Here is a 16,814-nt window from a genome sequence, read left to right as displayed (position 1 = left end):
TAGAAGGGCAACTAGACTTTGGAGTTCTGCATGGGAGGAGCCCAAGCTTAGACCTTATACACAGTAGGCACTCACTAAATGCTCGGCAGTGACTGATTCATTAGTGGGCCTGAGGGGCTCTTACGAAAGCGGGATGGACATTGAGACTAACAGTGCCTTCCTGAATCTTGTCCAAGGAAAGCAGATGTCCTGCTCTCACTCTCCCCTCCTGTGGCAGACGGTTTACCTCAGGCCTGAAGCTTGCTGGTGGAACATTGGAACAGGAGTCCCCCATACTGGAGAGGAAGAGCACAGGAGTACCGTTGCTACTCTCCTCATCCTCGTCCATCCCTTCATTTAAACACACAGACACAGAACAGATCAGGCACAGGTTTATTTCTCACGCACGTAAAATCCAAAATGGGTACCCTTCTCAGCGGGCAGCTCTCCTCCAAGCTATGATTCAGAGACCCAGGCTCCTTCCACCTTGTGGCTCTGCCATCTTCAACATACGGCTTCCAAGATCATAGTGCTCTCTGCATCAAGCCAACGAAAAGGAAAAACACCCGCAAAGAGGCAGTGGAAGGTTCTTATTGGCCAGGAAGTAGGGCACATCATGTCTTCTCACATTCCATTGGCCAGAATCTAGTCACGTGGCCACACCTTCCTGCAAAGGAGGCTGGGAAACAGTCCGGGTGTGTGCCCAGGAAGCAGAGGAAAGGGGTTTGGTGAACTGCTATCTAGTCTCAGCAATGTTTAGTGAGCGTGGCCTTCGAGGCTCTTTATCATTTGCCTCCGTCCTAATTCTTCATTCACTCACGACATTGTCAGGCTAAACTTTTCTCAGCTTCGTAAACACTTGGTGTGTATCTGTCTGTGTGTCTGTGTGTGTTTTAACACCTTTTTGTGCCTTGGTTCCTGCAGTTCCCTCTATTCAGACCACCCTTTCCTCACTTCTTTCTTCTCTTCTCCATCTGACTAGCTCACACAGACATGGAAATAAGCCCACAGCCTCAGAATTTAAAATAAGACTTGGCATTTTCCCAGGACTACATGCAGGAAGAAGAGAGGATGCCTGTGCACAGCGTGGAGGGGGTCCCCTTCAGCTCCCCTAACTCCTTCACAGAGCAAAGCGCAGGTTTCCACAGATGCCGCCTGAGACCCACTCCGAGAATTGTCCTGTGGTAAATAGGGAGGGGAGATCCTGAGATCAGAGATGGCAGACTTCAAGTGCTTTTTGTCAAAAAAGCTAGTAATCTGTGTTTCAAAGGGGGAGGGGAGAGAAATTGCCCAGGTAGGAGATAAAACATAAGGATCTGAATCTGCTGAGACAATTAGCTTTTTTCTAGCTCATGTCTGTTCTGTGAAGTGATGTGCTGATTCAACAGCTCTTGGAGGGTCTGGTGGGTGGCGGGTGGAGATGAAGAACCCTGCTTCCTTGAGTTTGCCAGTTTCCATGGTGTAGACACTGCCACAGTGGCCGATCTCAAGCTACCCGTGTCCTGTCAAGAGCTCGCCTGGGCCATCTCCAGTCATGTTTAGTATCAGCCTTGATTTCTCCATCCCTGCTTTGCTGCAGGCTGTAGCTCAGAGGTCTCCTCTGCAGGCAAGTTTACCATGTCTGTTCTTCTTCTGGGTTTCCCATTTTAAAAAGCCTGAACTTTCCCAACTAGATTATTTTCCTATAGGTTTTCTCTACTGGTCTATAAGCGCCTTATGGCCAGAACTCTGATTTTAAGTTTCTTCATATCCCTGTTATGTTGTCAGATGCCTGCACTTAGTAGGCACCCAGGGAATGCCTATAGAAGGCAGGCAGGCAGGGAAGATGGGAGGAGGGAGAGTTGAAGAGCCAGGCCACGGAGGCAGATCCCACTCTGTGACTTGTTGGCAGTGTGACCTCAGGCAAATCCCTTCACCTGTCTCGGCCTGCTTCCACATCTGTAAAAAGCTCCTTTATTTTCCTCTGCTCCAGCTCAGCCAGGCCTATCTCAGAATAATAATTATGATAATAATAGTCATAATGGCTGCCACTTATTCATTCAGCAAATTTTTAATAAGCACTTGCTGTGGGCCAGGCCCTGTTCTTGGTGCTGGGAATTCATCAATGAACAAAACAGACAAGAATCTGTTCCTTGTGGAGCGTACTACGTTTGTAGTACGTCCTACATGTAGCGTTCTAAATGTAGCGTTCTACATTTGCAATGTGCCATTAACTGAACGGAATTTCACAGGCATCTCATTTGGTCTCCGGGCAGCCCTGAAGCGCGAAGGTATCCTTTGCTCTATTTTATTGCTGCAGAAAGTGAGGCGAAGTAGATCGTGTGAGTTGCCACGGGTAAGCCAGTGCATGAGGGGTGGAGATGGGACTTGGACCCTTGATTCTGGTCCAAGACCTGGTTCTTAGCCATCAGGACAGGCCCTTCCCAAGCCCCAGGCCCCCTTCCTGCCCACCTCTCTGCCTTTGCTCTGCGTTTGGTCGGTTCCCTTTGTCACATCCCTCAGGCCCACCCAAGACCTGACCCCTCCCTGATGGTGTCTGTTCTATCTTGAATCTTGTCTCCAAATGCTTCCTTGTTACCCGACCGACCATGGTTGGTCACCAGGCATGGAATCCTTTACTTCTTTATTTTGCTTCCTTATGACACCTCTTTCCCCTCCCCCTTCACCCCACCACCCTGGGGCCTAGGCATGGACCCACATAAAGAGCTCAATAAGTATCTCTTAACTAATGCATTGAAATCCTTAATTTTTTCCTTGGACTCTAGCTCATGTCTCGTTTTTACATGTCTTCATCGTAAGGGTAATTTTTTCTTCCTGGGAAATCTGAAAGTCAGATCTGTTGGAAACAGAACCTCAGCAGCTCTCGTGTGCACCTGCTGTGTGTTGAGTATGGTGTTCATCTCTTGCAGGGCTGGCTCACAAAGGTGACAGACAGTCGCTGTCGGTGACAGCTGGCACCTTAGTTGTGGTCAAAGCTGGGATGACCACGTTGCCTCGTGTGCCTGAGATCGCCCTGGATCATGCTGGGTATAATTATAAACAGACCCCCTTTCACCCTCAGGTGCCCTGGTTTGAATGATAAGCTCTCCGGTCACCCTAAACAAATCCTGAGGACGTGACCCCCCACCCCCTGCCCTTACTGCTCTAAGCACTTTGCAAATGCCCACGCATTTAGTTCTCCCAACTCTGTGAGGTTGGTGCTGTTATTCTCCCATTTCACAGATGGGGAAACGGAGGCACAGAACTGTAAAGTAACTTGCTCAAGGTCACACAGCTAGGAAGAAGCAGGGCTAGGATGGGAACCCCAGTCATCTGGTGCCAGAGCTGCCCCGTTCAGCCACTGCCTCAGCAAGAACTTCTCTAAGAGGTCTCCCCTGAGCCCGTGCTCTGGGCTAGATGTGTCTCCCCCTTCCCACCCCACCAGGAGCCATGGACTTGTCTCAGTCGTGACTGCTGTGACATGGTTTGGGGATAGAGGAAGACAGCAACGTGGTCGGAATCTCCTCTGGGGCCCTCACACCTGACACAGTGCCTGAGGCCAAATAAAATCTCTGGAAATGCTTTTCGAAGCAAGGGATGTGATTTTCCAGGGCTGGGGCCGGGCTTGGCCCCTCCCCGCGGTTTCTTCCTCCCCGTGTGGCAGCAGGGGTGCCAGCCCCCAGGAGCAGATGGAGCTGCCTGGAATTCCTTCCTAAGGCTCCTTATCGGTTTTCAGAGCAGCCTGGGGGGTGAAGGGGGGTGTCAGGGACCTTGGGGGCTGCTCTGGGAAAAACTGGAATGCCGCAGCCAGCGGAGTACCACCTGGGGAGGGGCCGGAGGCTGGGGAGGGTGCTGGGCCGGGAGGGCTCAGCTGTCAGCATTCCTCCAGCTCACAGAAAGCTCTCCTGTGCGCCTTGTCCTTATTTAGACAGGAGATGTCTGCTGACTTGGGCCTTGTGGGATACCACGGCCGGCTGGCTCACCGGGTGGGCGGGGTGGGCTGAGGCGGGGAGCAGAGCACACCCAGAGCCAGGTCAGTGGGCTCTCTGCGGGCGATCCCAGTAGACCCAGGTGGGAAGTCCAACCCTTGGGGCGAAGAATCACTCTCTAAGTAATAGTAACAAAAGTAGCAGCTACCATTGATGGGGTTCCCGCTATGCACAGGGAGGCATGCTAGGCTAGTCTGTAAGTTCTAGGAGGTGAGTTTCTTCTGTTCACTGCTGTACCCCTAGATCTAGCCCAGGACCCGGCACACGGTAGGTGCTTGGTAAATACTTGTCACGATCAAATGAGTGTACCCTTCACGTGCCACAGTTCACTTCATCCTCACAATAATTCTAGGGGCAGCTAAGTGCTATTATTAACCCAAGTTACAGATGGTGAAACTGAGACTTGGAGAGGTTCCATGACTTGGCAAAGGTCACACAACTTGGACATGGAGGAGCTGAGGTTTGAAGCCAGGTCGTCTGACACCAATATTAATGAAAACTCCAACATTCATATTAAAAATTATTTAATATTAATCTTATTTTGGTGTTCACCACACTGGAATTCCTGGCTTTCCCCGTTTATTGACTGTGTGAGCTGGGTGGCTTATCTAACCTTCTCATCCTTAGTTTTCTCACCTGTAAAATGGGAATTGGTAGTGATGTCTACCTTAGAGAATACTGTGAGGATTCAATGAAATAATACATGCCAATATCTGAGCACAGTGCTGGCACACAGTAGGCACTCAACAAGAATTGTTCTTCAAATGACTACACCATAACTTAACTACTTCCCCACTTCTTGCCTTGGCTTCATTTCCAATCTTTTGCTATTACAAACAGGATTGCAGTAAATACCCTTGTACGTGTGTCATTTTGCACAATTTGAGTATGTCAGTTGGCCAGATTTCCAGGAGGGGAAGCACTATAGCACAAAAATATGTAGATGTTAAATTTCTAAAGAAAAAATGGTTGAGCAATCTGAAGTGATAAACATCACTATGGAAACGTGAAAAATTATGTGAGTGAAAAATGTATAATAGTGAAAGCTAAACTTCTCTAGTGCACACTCAGTGCAAAAGGCACTGTTCTAAGCCCTTTCTGTATATTAATTCCTTTAAATTTCATAACAACCCTATGAGGTAGGCATTATTATTATCCAAATTTGTAATAGTTGTCTATCACCGCCTAAAAAATTATCCCCAAACATAGCAGCACGAAACAACACATTTTTCTTATCTCGCAGTTGCTGTGGGTCAGGTGTCAGGACGTGGCTGAGCTGTGTCCTCTGGCTCAGGGTCTCCCATGAGGCTGCAGTCAAGGTGTCGGCCGGGGCTTCGGTCCCATCTGAAGGCTCCCCTGGGGAAGGATGCACTCCACACTCACGCACATGGCTGTTGGCAGGATCCAGTTTCTCGTGGGCCATTGGACTGAGGCCCTGAGCTCCTTGCTGACGTTGGCGGGAGGCTGCCTTCAGTTCCTTGCCACGTGAGCCTCCCCAACATGGGAGCTTGCTTCGTCAAAGCCAGCAGGAGTCTGCTAGCAAGAGCAAAGTCACCATCTTTTGTAAACTAGTCATGGAAGGGATATCCTATCACCGCTGCCATAGTCTTTTTGTTAGAAGCCTGTCACTGAGTTCAGCCCATACTCAAGGGGAGGGGATCCCATAAGGGTATGAATACCAGGAGGCATCTGAAAAATCTTCCTGCCACACTCACTTTTCAGAAGAAGAAATGGATGCACAGAGAGGTTAAGTGATTTTCCCAGGTCACACAGCTAATGTCTGAGTCAGGGTTTTCAGACCTGGGTAGCATAACTTCAGATTCCATGCTCTTAAAAACTGGCCCTCAAAATTGACTCTTTATTGTGTTCACAGCTCTGTTAAAAAATAGATGTACACGTGGAAAGGCTAGAAAAGAAGGCTCAAAAGCTAACATAGCTGTCGTTTTAGCACAGTGGGTTCCCAGTGCTGTTGCTTTACTGTTACTCTTTTCATAATTCATAAAATGTGATTTTAAAATCTGGCGCAGACTTTTAAATATTTATTTATTTATTTGGCTGCATCGGGTCTTAGTTGTGGCACATGGGATCTTCGTTGCTGCATGCAGGGTCTTTTGTTGCAGTGCGCGGGCTTCTCTCTAGTTGTGGCGCACGGGCTTCTCTCTAGTGCGCACAGGCTCAGTAGTTGCGTTGCATGGGCTTAGTTGTCCCGCAGCATGTGGGATCTTAGCTCCCCGACCAGGGGTCGAACCGCGTCCCCTTCATTGAAAGGAGGATTTTTAACCACTGGCCCACCAGGGAAGTCCCTGGTGTAGACTTTTTAAAAAGGAAGTTTCCCTGTGCAGCCAACTCATCCAGAAAAGGCCTCACTGTTGAGACCTGGGTTCCAGATTGGACTGCAGGGCCCAGTCCTATGTGGGCGGCGGCGGGAGCAAGGCCTAAGGTCCCCTCCCTGTCACTTCACTGGCTGCCGAAATACAGCCAGACTTTAGTCACACAGCCAGGCAATTCCCAGGTTCCAACTGACTAACCTTTCTTTGGAGAAGTTGAGGGTATCACTGCTGGTAACTACTAGCCCTGGGCTCTATGATAGGCAGGATGAACGCTAGGGATGCCCACGCCCCGGGGAGAAGAGGCGTGGTTGTGGCCAGTCCCAGCTGCTGGGCTCTTCTGGCTTAACTGAAGTGTGCAGCAGATGCGTGGGTCAGCAAAGGCTCTGATGCCAGACAGATCTGGAATCATGTTCCAGCCGGCTCTGGATCTCACTAGCTATGAGCCGTGGGCAAATAATTTCCTGAGCCTGCCTTTCTTCTCCTGTACAGTGGGTTGTCTTGAGGATGACATGAGATCACAGAGGTTGTTGTAATTTCCTGTTGCTGCTGTAACAAATTACCACAAACTTGGGGGCTTACAACACAGATTTATTCTCTTACAGTTCTGGAGGTCCGAAGTCTGAAATCAGTCTCCGTGGGCTAATAAAGTCGGGGTGTTGACAGGGCTGGTTCCTTCTGGAGGCTGACAGGAGAATCCAGTTCCTTGACTTTTCAACTTCCTGGTGGCTGCCCCCACTCCTTGGTTTGGGGCCCTATCTGCATCTTCAAAGGGCATCACTCCAGTCTCTGCTCCAACATCACATCATCTCCTCTCCTGTGGTCCCATCTGCCCCTGCCTCCCTCCTATAAGGACACTTGTGGTTACATTTAGAACCTGCTTGTATAATCCAGGATAATTCCTGCACCTCAAGATCCTCAATTTAATCACATCTGCAAAGCCCCTTTTGCCATATAAGGTAACATTCATTGGTTCCAGGGATTAGAACCTGGATATCTCTGGGGCCATTATTCAGCCGACCACAAAGATCAGGTGTCTGGCACATAGTTAGTAAACAGCAGCTCATTACTTTGCCTCCCCCTTAGAGGCTGAGGCGGGGAAGGGGTGTCACCCACCCACACGTGGTGAGTGTGAGCCCCCTCCCCAGCTGGGCTGGCGGCTCTTTTTCAAGAAGGGGAGGAAGGTTTCTGTAAAACATGATCTGGAACAGGTCACCGCCATGGCCTGGGGATTTCAGGCTGGGCTACCAAGGTCAGGAGGTCCTACCTAGGGCCTGAAGGGGGGCACAGCCCCCTAGACTCAAAACCCATGCCCCTCCACTTCAGCTAAAACAAATTCACTTTCTAAAATTTTCAAACACTTGCATAGCGCTTTCTATGTGCCACGTCCTGTTCTAAATGCCTTATGTATATTCACTCTAAAATCCCAACAACTCTATGAGGCAGGGGCTATTCATAGCCCCATTTTACAGATGGAAAAAAATCAAAGTACAGAGAACTATGTAAGCCACCCACAGTCAAAAACAGTGTTCTTAACCACCTCAAAATACCAAAATATTAACAGCAATTTTTCTTTTTTCAAAAACATCTGCTTATTTTCCAATTTTTTTGATGATGAAACCATATTATTTTTACTACATATTTTATATATTTATAATATATAATATAAAAATAACAAAATACAAATTATGAACATGTAACCCACCACATGGGCTTTCTCCTGCCCTGTAGCCTTCTGTTTGTTCTCAAAACTTTTCACCTTGTCTTATCTCTGACCAGACTCTACATCCTTCCAGAGCAGGGGCCATGTCTGGCTTAATGTTCATTATAATAATAATGGGCAAGTGACTTAACCTCTCTGTGCCTCAGTTTCTTCATCTGTAAAATGGTTGTGGTGCCTATCTCCTAGGGAGGTACGAACCCTTAGTTTATTTCCCATTTTTTCTTATTAGAAGTAATGTTTCTAGATCTAAATGTAAGAAATAAACTATAAAACCCTGGGGATAAAATATAGTAGTAAATCTTCGGACGTTGAGCTAGGCAAAGCTTTCTTAGATATGACACCAAAAGCACAGGCAACAAAAGAAAAATAGATAAATTGGACATCATTAAACTTAAAGACTTCTGTGCTTCAAAGGACACCATCAAGAAAGTGAAAAGACAACAGAATGGGAAAAATATTTTCAAATCATATATTTGATAAGGGACTTGTATCTAGAATATATAAAGAACTTTTACAATTCAATAATAAGACAAAAAAATTGAAAACAGGCAAAGAATCTAAATAAACATTTCTCCTAAGAAGATTCATAAATGGTCATTAAGCACATAAAAACACACTCAACATCATTAGCCATCAGGGAAATGCAAATCAAAACCACGATGAAATGCACCTCACAAACCACTAGTGTGACTAAAATTTAAAAATGGATAATAGTAAGTGTTGACAAGGAGTGGAGAAATTGGAATCCTCATATGTTATTGGAAGAAGGTAAAATGTTGCACTCAATTCAGAACCAGTCTGGCAGTTCCTCAAAAGGTTAAAAAGACTTATCACATGACCCAGCAATTCCACTCCTAGGCATATACCCAAGAGAAATGCAAACATACATCCACCCAAAAACTTCTACATGAATATCCATAGAAGCATTATTCATAGTAACCAAAAGGTGGAAACAACCCAAATGTCCATCAGCTGTTGAACAGATAAACTAAATATGGTTTATCCACCCAGTGGACCATTATTTGGCAATAGAAAGGAATGAAGTATTATTTATGCTACAACGTGGGTGAACCTTGAAGCAATGTTTTCATGACATATCCTTCTGCAAATGCATATTTAAATCCCAATTTTTTGGCAGTCCTTAGCATTTTGGAAGGGAATTGCTGGTAAACATCATTATAATAATCACAAAAACGGTAACAAGAATGATAGCTAATATTTGTTAAGTGCTCAGTTTATGCTAAGCACTTTTGTGCAATCTTATTTCAGGCTCCCAGTAATTTTGTGAGTTAAATGTTATTAACCCCATTTCGCAGTTGAGGAAACTGAGGCCAGAGAGCAAAGGTCAGGTACCCAGAATATGATGGACGTGAACTTGTACCCTTAATCCCTCTGGTGAAGAGTTTCCCAGCAGGGCTTAGCACATGTTTGCCAAATGAATGCAGTCCAGGCAAGACTGGACCCTTGTCTACATCCTTGTTGGAGGGCAGGGGAACTTTCTCCCAGGGAGCTATCTGGGCAGGTGGCTGGACATCCCACCTGTGGTTCCTCCTCGAGTTTACTCTGACCATGATTGTTCTGGGGGGAAACGGCTACAGCCAGCCAGAGCTAGGGGCGAGGGGCTGTTTTGGGAGAAGACAGGGCGGTGGCATCTGAAGCATCCCCTCAGGAAGACTTGGCTGCACTGCCCTTATCAACCACCTCTGCAGCTTCAGAGAGGCTGGCAGCGGCCTGAGTTGGAGGCTCTGATTATCTGCCTCTGTCCTCCAAACCTACCATGGGCTCCTTGTTCTGATGGATTTCTGAAAAATTTTTAAGTGAACAAATCAGTGACATTAAGTACATTCAGGTTTTTTGTTTCAGTCGTCTAAAAACAACTGTGCTTCTTATATATTTTATTAACAAGCACCTAGATAGCACTTTCTGTGTCCTGGCTACTGTTCTAAGGGCCATATGACTGTTTATTCATTTACTCCTTATACTGTTTCTCTGAGGCAAGTGCTGTTATTATCCCCATTTTACAGATGAGGAGACTGAGGCTCAGGGGGCTCAGACTTGCCCAAGGGTATAAGGAGCAGAGCCAAGACCTGACCCCAGACAACCTAGCCAGAGCTGCCCCCTCTTAGCCACACCCCCATGCAGTTGAAGGCTTTGCTCTGCGCCCCTGTCCATCCACTGATTTTCAGAGATGTGGCGTAGTTGACCTGGCAGGGCTGCATTAAGCTGTGAGCTCCTCAGGCGGCTGCTGGGTCTGATTTTGCCCCATCCCTGGTCCCAGCACGTGGAACACCTGGCCCAGTTAGTTAGTGCCAGGAAGGCCGCGGCTCAGTGTAATGGGGAAGAGCTTGGACAGGTGTACTTTCTAGCTGTGTGACCTTGAGAAAGTGTCTTCACCTCACTGAAGTCACATGTGTAATTGTGGCCATAGCACAGAGCTGGGCACAAAGTGCTCAACCAATAACAGATGAATATTATTAATCAGAGTAGTAGAAGAGACCGTTGTTGAGTGGATGCATTAGAACAGAGGTGGGCAAACTTTTCCTGTAAAGCACCAGACGGTAAATACTTTTGGCCTTGCAGGTCACGGCCTTCGGTGGCAACTACTTAACCCTAGATAATAGTAAACAAATGGGTGTGGCTCTGTTCCAATAAAACTTGATATGGACGCAAATCTCAATGCCATATAATTTTCATGTCCTAAAATTACTCTTTTGGGTTTTTTCCCACACCTGTAAAAATATAAAGAGCGTCATTAGCTCACAGGTGGGACAGAGGCAGCGGGCTAAATCTGGCCTGTTGCCCTGACTTGCTGACCCCTGCAGTAGAATGTGAGCTCTACAAGGGATTTTCGGATACTGGGTTTGCTGTTGTAGTCACAGTGCCCAGAATAGTGCCCAGCACATTGTAGGCACGCCATTAAGTTGTATGAAATGAATGAATCTGGTTGTTGAAGTGGGTCTTGAGCTGGCCCTTTAAGGCTGGGAGGTGGAAGGACTGAGAAGGAACATTCCAGAGGGGAGAACAACCGGAGCAAAGGAGTCAGGGGTACATCCTGTGGGTGTCTCCCTTTGGCCCAATGAAGCCATCGGTGGCCTGATGGAGACACCTGGGCAACAAGGCCAGATCTAATGGGGCGGTTAGGGGTCTGGGGTGGGCAAAGGAGTCAGGGGTGGGGCTGGATACTCTCAGACGTGCTTCCACTGGGTTATTGCCCTGCCCCATCCCTGAACCACCACCAGCCCTATTTTTAACCCTGCTGACGAAAGAAAATCTGTTGAAATCAAGAAGGGTGACTGATCCCTGCCCCACCCTGTGCCCCAGTTACTCTCCTTCCCTTCTCCCCATTAGGGGCAGAGCCATCCTACGAGACCCTCCCCAAGAAACATCAAAGTGGTCATAGGAAAAGAAATGGTTCCTGCGCTTCCCTAGCAGGACCTGGACTCAGGGAGGGATCCTGGTGCTTGAAGAGAGCCACTCAAGGCTCCTGGGGGGTTGAGCAGGCCGGGAACTGCCCAAGAGAAGACTGGATTTTCTCTCTGTCTGACTAGTGCATGCTTCTCAAATTTTAATGAGCAGTGGAAGCAGCTGGAGGTTTATAAAATACAGATTCCTGGGCTCCTCCTAAGAAATTCTAATTCAATAGATCTGGGGTGGAGCCCCCAAAGCTGCATTTTCAACAAGTGCCTGGATGATGAGGGGCTGGGGGGTTGGTGAATGGACCACACTGTGAGTGCCACTGGACCAGAAGATAGCCTTTGGACCACAGCAGTTCAGCCTGCCCTGGTAAGCTGCCAGATATACCCCATCAAGGCTTCCTCGGGCCGAGAATTTGGAGAGCCTTGAAGGCCACCCTAAGTAGTTTGGACTTTATTTTCAGCACAATAGGAAGGCTTGCAAAGATTTTCAGCAAGAGGTGAGGCCAGGAGATGTATGGGTTAAGCAAGCTGCATGTAATTGGTTGTAGGAAGCGAGCCTGGAGGCAGGGAGGCTACAGATGGGAGTGGGGGACCTTGCAGGAGGAGTGATAGAAGGAAGGAGAATGGGCAGATTCAAGAGCTATAGGGGGAGCAGGAGAGACAGGAGTTGGTGGTTGTTGTCTGTGAATATTGAAAGATGAGGAAGGGGGGTGTGGGAGACGCTGGGATTCCTGGCTTGAAGGCTGGGGAGCTGGGGAGCTATTCCTGAAATCAGAAGCATTTTGCGTGGGGAGCTAATAAGGTATTCAGCTGGTCAGATTGATGGATGTGGACAGAGGAGCGTGCTTCCTTTAAACCCAGCAGCCCTTATTGCCTTGGGCTGTGTGGCCACTCCCCTCTGACCCCTGTTCTGGCTGCCCTGGAGGGTCCACCGTTGATCCCCCAGAGTCTTCCAGGGCTCAGTGTGGAGGCTGCCATTCTGGCCTGAGGAGTCCTGCAACACAGCTTCCCAGGGCACCGGGAAACAAGCCTCATCCAGCTCACGTTACCAAAAAAGGACATTTTTGCAGTTTGAGGGTTTGCCCAGCCCTTTCCCTCCTCCCCCAACCTGGGGTTTCAGGTTTCCAGGGAAGTGTCTCTGAAAATTTAGATCTTTGAATCACACATACCCATGTACAGGCAAATAAGAGTCTGGGGATATGCATGTACCACACTCGGTTTTAAAATTTTTTAAAGTATAGTTGATTTACAATATCATGTAAGTTTCAGGTGTACAGCACAGCGATTCAGTTATACGTATATATATGTATGTGTATATATATTCATATATCTAGGTATGTATATACATATTATATATATATAGATTCTTTTCCAGATTCTTTTCCCTTATAGGTTATTACAAAATACTGAGTATAGTTCCCTGTGCTCTACAGTAGGTTCCTTGTTGGCTCCACACTGGATTTTGACGTCACAAATGTCATCTTCCTCCTTCTCCTTCTCCACCACCCCCATCACCACCATCGTCACCATCATCATCATCACTAAGCCCCATCCCGGGCTAAACACTTTTATGTGTTGCCTCTCAGTAGTTTTCACAGCAGCTCCAGGGGGAGTGAGAGACACAGAATCAGACAGGGAAGTAGCCAAGCAGGGATGTGGTCTTACCTGGAGTCCAGCTTCAGCCTGATCCCATACATCTTTATTTTTACTAACCTCTAACTGAAATTTAGTATTTTCTTCAATTATGGAAGTTGGCAATAAATCAACAGTAGTATTAGCAGTATCTCTGACTTTGTCACTAATGGAAATCACATATATTTTCATGTCACATTACTGTTGTTGCACGTATCCTTGAAATATTCTTTATGTTAATCTATACTTTTAAATTATGGTAGTTAATAGACCTGCTAGATATTTTGTTTAAAGTGTTAATAAAGAAGAATATACATTATTATATTACAAATTTGTCCCTTTAAATATTTTGGTAACAGTGTGTCAATATAATTGCATCCCTTTGTAATCCTGTGTAATTTGTGCATTTAAAAACATTCCAAGAAGGGGTCCAGCGGTGTCACCAGATGACAGGAAGATCTGTGACACAAATGAGGTTAAATTCCCTGTTCTGGGCCTTGGCCTCTGCATTTTACCAGCAACAGGGGGAAAAGAGAGGATGAAGAGGATTACAGGGGGGGTTTCTGTGGGCCAGGTCTGGAAATGGCATAATCCTGTCTTCCCACAATGCTTTGGCCAGTCACCTGACCACACCTAACTGCAGGGGAGGCTGGGAAATGTAGTCCATCTGTGTGTCCAGAATGAAGAGGAAGTGGTCTGGGGAATGCACAGCAGTCTGGACCACAGGGCTCAATAAATATTCATTGACAACTGGAGTGAATGAAAATTCTGTCCAGAGTGTCTCTTTGTGGGTTGGGGAGGAAGGGCAGAGGACTAGTTCTCTGGAGGGATCCTGAGTCTCCACCATGTTGTCTCCTTAGGACAAGTCACGCCAAGGCCAAAGCTGAGGCAGCAGAACAGGCTGCCCTGGCTGCCAACCAAGAGTCCAACATTGCCCGCACTTTGGCCAGGGAACTGGCTCCAGACTTCTACCAGCCAGGTAGGGCCAACCAGGGAGGGGAGGGGCAGGACGGGGTAGGGGGAGGTCCTGGGGGGGGTGGACACCTTTTCTTTGCTTGTTGGAAAGCTGAGATGCTCAAGTGGGTCCACGCATGCCTTTGAGTTCCAGAATCTGTGGAGCGTGGTGCAAGCATGGGATGGGTGCAAGCATGGCACAAGGGGACTCATGCTGAGATTGTGGCGGGGTATCAGAGGCTCCCCCCACTCCAGCCCGTCTCTTCTCTCTGGGAAATGGGGCTGCAGAGTAAGGAGGACCCCCTGGCTCTGATACAGACTTTGCATTTGGGTAGAGCGGTGGGAGCCCATCAGGGTGGGAGACTGGTGCTGCCTGCACTGAGGGTTGTAAGGTGAGTGGCACGATTAGATTTGTATTTTCTAAACATTCTGGCTGCGGCCGGAAGACCAAAGGGAGACTAGATGGAAGACCGCGGAGCGCAGATCTGTGCCTGGGAGGCTAAGCCGCTTCCCATCACAGTGCGCCCCCTGCTGGTCCAAGGAAGAGCGACCCTGGCTGGCTGCCTCCGCCCTTGGGTGGTCATAGCAACAGCTGTCACCACGTGCCAGGCACTGAGCTCAGCATATTACAGGCATTTTTTTTTTCACCCGATTAATCCTTCCGTTAGTATTTATGAAATAGGTATGATTGGGCCCGTTTTTCAGATAAGAGAATGGAAAGAGACCAGTGTGACCATACAGAGCATAAACTCTGGAGCCAGACTAGCCTGAGTGCCAGTCCTGGCTCTGCCCTTGGTCAGCGGAGTGACTCTGGGCAAGTGATTTTTACCTCTCTTGAGCCTCCTTTTCTTCATCTGAACAATGGAGGCTAATAGCATACACCGCATAGGGTTATTAAAATGATTAAATGAGTTAGTATTGGGGAATTGCTTAAAACAGTACTTGGCACTTGGTGGCCGTAGGTTAAGGCTGGCTGAGTACATAAATGAGACTCAGAGCGGCTTGCCCTGGGTCATCCAGTGCTGGGACCGGGGTTCGAATGCAGCCTCCCCGTGTGGTCCCGGCAGGTCCGGAGTATCAGAAGCGCCGGCTGCTCCAGGAGATCCTGGAGAACTCGGAGAGCCTGCTGGATTCCCCCCACCGGGGCCCTGGCGCCGCAGGCCTCTCGGAGCGGCCCCGCGAGAGCCCGGAGCTGCACGAGCGCGAGACCCCTGCGCCCGAGGGTGGCCCCCCGTCGCCGGCCGGGACGCCCCCTCAGCCCAAGCGGCCCCGGCCGGCCGCGGCGTCCAAGGACGGCCTGCTGAGCTCGGGCGCCTGGAACGGCGAGCCCGGCGGCGAGGGCAGCCGGCCGGTCACGCCGTCCGAGGCCGCTGGCCGTCGCAGCCCCGCGCGTCCCGCCAGCGAGCGCATAGCCATCGAGGCGCTGCAGGCGCCGTCCGTGCGGTCGCAGGAGCCCGAGGTGGCGCTCTACCAGGGCTACCACAGCTACGCCGTGCGCACCGCGCCGCCCGCGCCGCCGCCCTTCGAGGACGAGCCCGAGCCCGAGGTCCCCGCGGCCGACTCGGCGCCCCCGTCTCCGGCCGCCCCCGGCACGGCGGCCCCGCCCCGAGGCTCCGCGCCCGAGAGCCCCGCCAAGCTGGAACCCAAGCCCATCGTCCCCAAGGCCGAGCCCAAGGCCAAGGCCCGCAAGACGGAGGCCCGGCTGACCAAGGCCGGGGCCAAGAAGAAGGCTCGGAAGGAGGCGGCGACGGCGGCGGAGGTGGAGGTGGAGGAGGTGAGGCTGTCGGTGGGAAGTCGGGTTCCCCAGGCGTGGGGGAGCTGGGGGTGGGATTCGGGGGCAGATGGCCGGGTGGCGAGGGTGATGGCGCAGGACAGGGCAGGCGGGATGTGGCCTTAGTTAAGTGCAGCCTGATCCACGGTTATGCAACACAGCCCCCCACCTTGGGGCAGGGGGCTGGCCTTTGTGCCTGCTGTCTGGGCAGTTCTTTGGAGAAGGAGGTGGCTGGGAGTCCTAAGCGGCTGGGGTGGGATGCCCCTGTCCATCAGGCTCCCAGCCTCAGCTGCAAGGTGTAGCAGCAAGGGGCCCAGTGGGGGTCCTGGGTCCTGGACCTCTGGGCTTGCTATAGGAGGCTGGGAGCTAGGAACTGCAGCGCCAAAGACTGAAGCTGGGCTCTGGGGGACTGACAGCTGTGGCCCCAGAGGAATTAGCAGTGGGGAAGGCCGTGTTCTTGGGTTCCAGGCCCAGCTCTGCCCACTGTGTGATCTGGGATACGTTCTTGCCCCTCTCAGGACCCTGAGCAGTTAGGTTATTTCCAAGAATCCTTCCAGCGCTGATGGTGTGTCCCGGTGCTGGGCACAGCAGTGAGCAAGAGGGTGGGGGTGTGCTCTCCCGGGGACTCAGGCAGCCTCTCTCCACTGTTCCCAGGTCCCCAACACCGTCCTCATCTGCATGGTGATTCTGCTTAACATTGGCCTGGCCATCCTCTTCGTTCACCTCCTGACCTGACCTCATCCACCAGGTGCGGCTGGGAGGAGGGGATGGGAGCCCCTGGGGGAGGAGAGTAAGGGCCAGCTGCCTGCCGAGCGGACCATCCTGTGGTTAACTGAGGCCCGTCCCCCAGCAGAGGCAGGGACCTAGAGTGTGGATTTGAGAGATCATCTCTTCCCAGTACACAATACACACACACACACCCTCACACAGACACACACACACATACACCCCCTCATTAGCTCAACATTCGCAGAGCACCGGATCTCTGTCAGGTGAGCACTGGGGCCTTCATTCATTCAGTCATTCACCAACACATCATTAATT

General features: G+C 49.8%; 1 protein-coding gene across 1 annotated transcript in view; it reads left to right on the top strand.

Annotated features, from left to right (window-relative positions):
* Positions 1–16,505, top strand: part of JPH2 (junctophilin 2) — a gene marked incomplete at both ends in the record, with an annotated part of 57,419 nt that extends 40,914 nt beyond the window's left edge. The window contains 3 exons of the mRNA XM_082857648.1: positions 13,906–14,024; positions 15,067–15,773; positions 16,425–16,505. Of these exons, the coding sequence (XP_082713774.1) occupies positions 13,906–14,024; positions 15,067–15,773; positions 16,425–16,505 (907 nt within the window). The remainder of the gene's footprint in view (positions 1–13,905; positions 14,025–15,066; positions 15,774–16,424) is intronic.
* Positions 16,506–16,814: the final 309 nt, after the last annotated feature.

The sequence above is a fragment of the Leucopleurus acutus genome (assembly GCF_964270905.1).
Source record: "Leucopleurus acutus genome assembly, chromosome: 16".
NCBI classification, from domain to species: Eukaryota; Metazoa; Chordata; class Mammalia; order Artiodactyla; family Delphinidae; genus Leucopleurus; species Leucopleurus acutus.
Note: the sequence above shows the minus strand (reverse complement) of the source record. Positions and strands in the feature narration are given on the sequence as shown.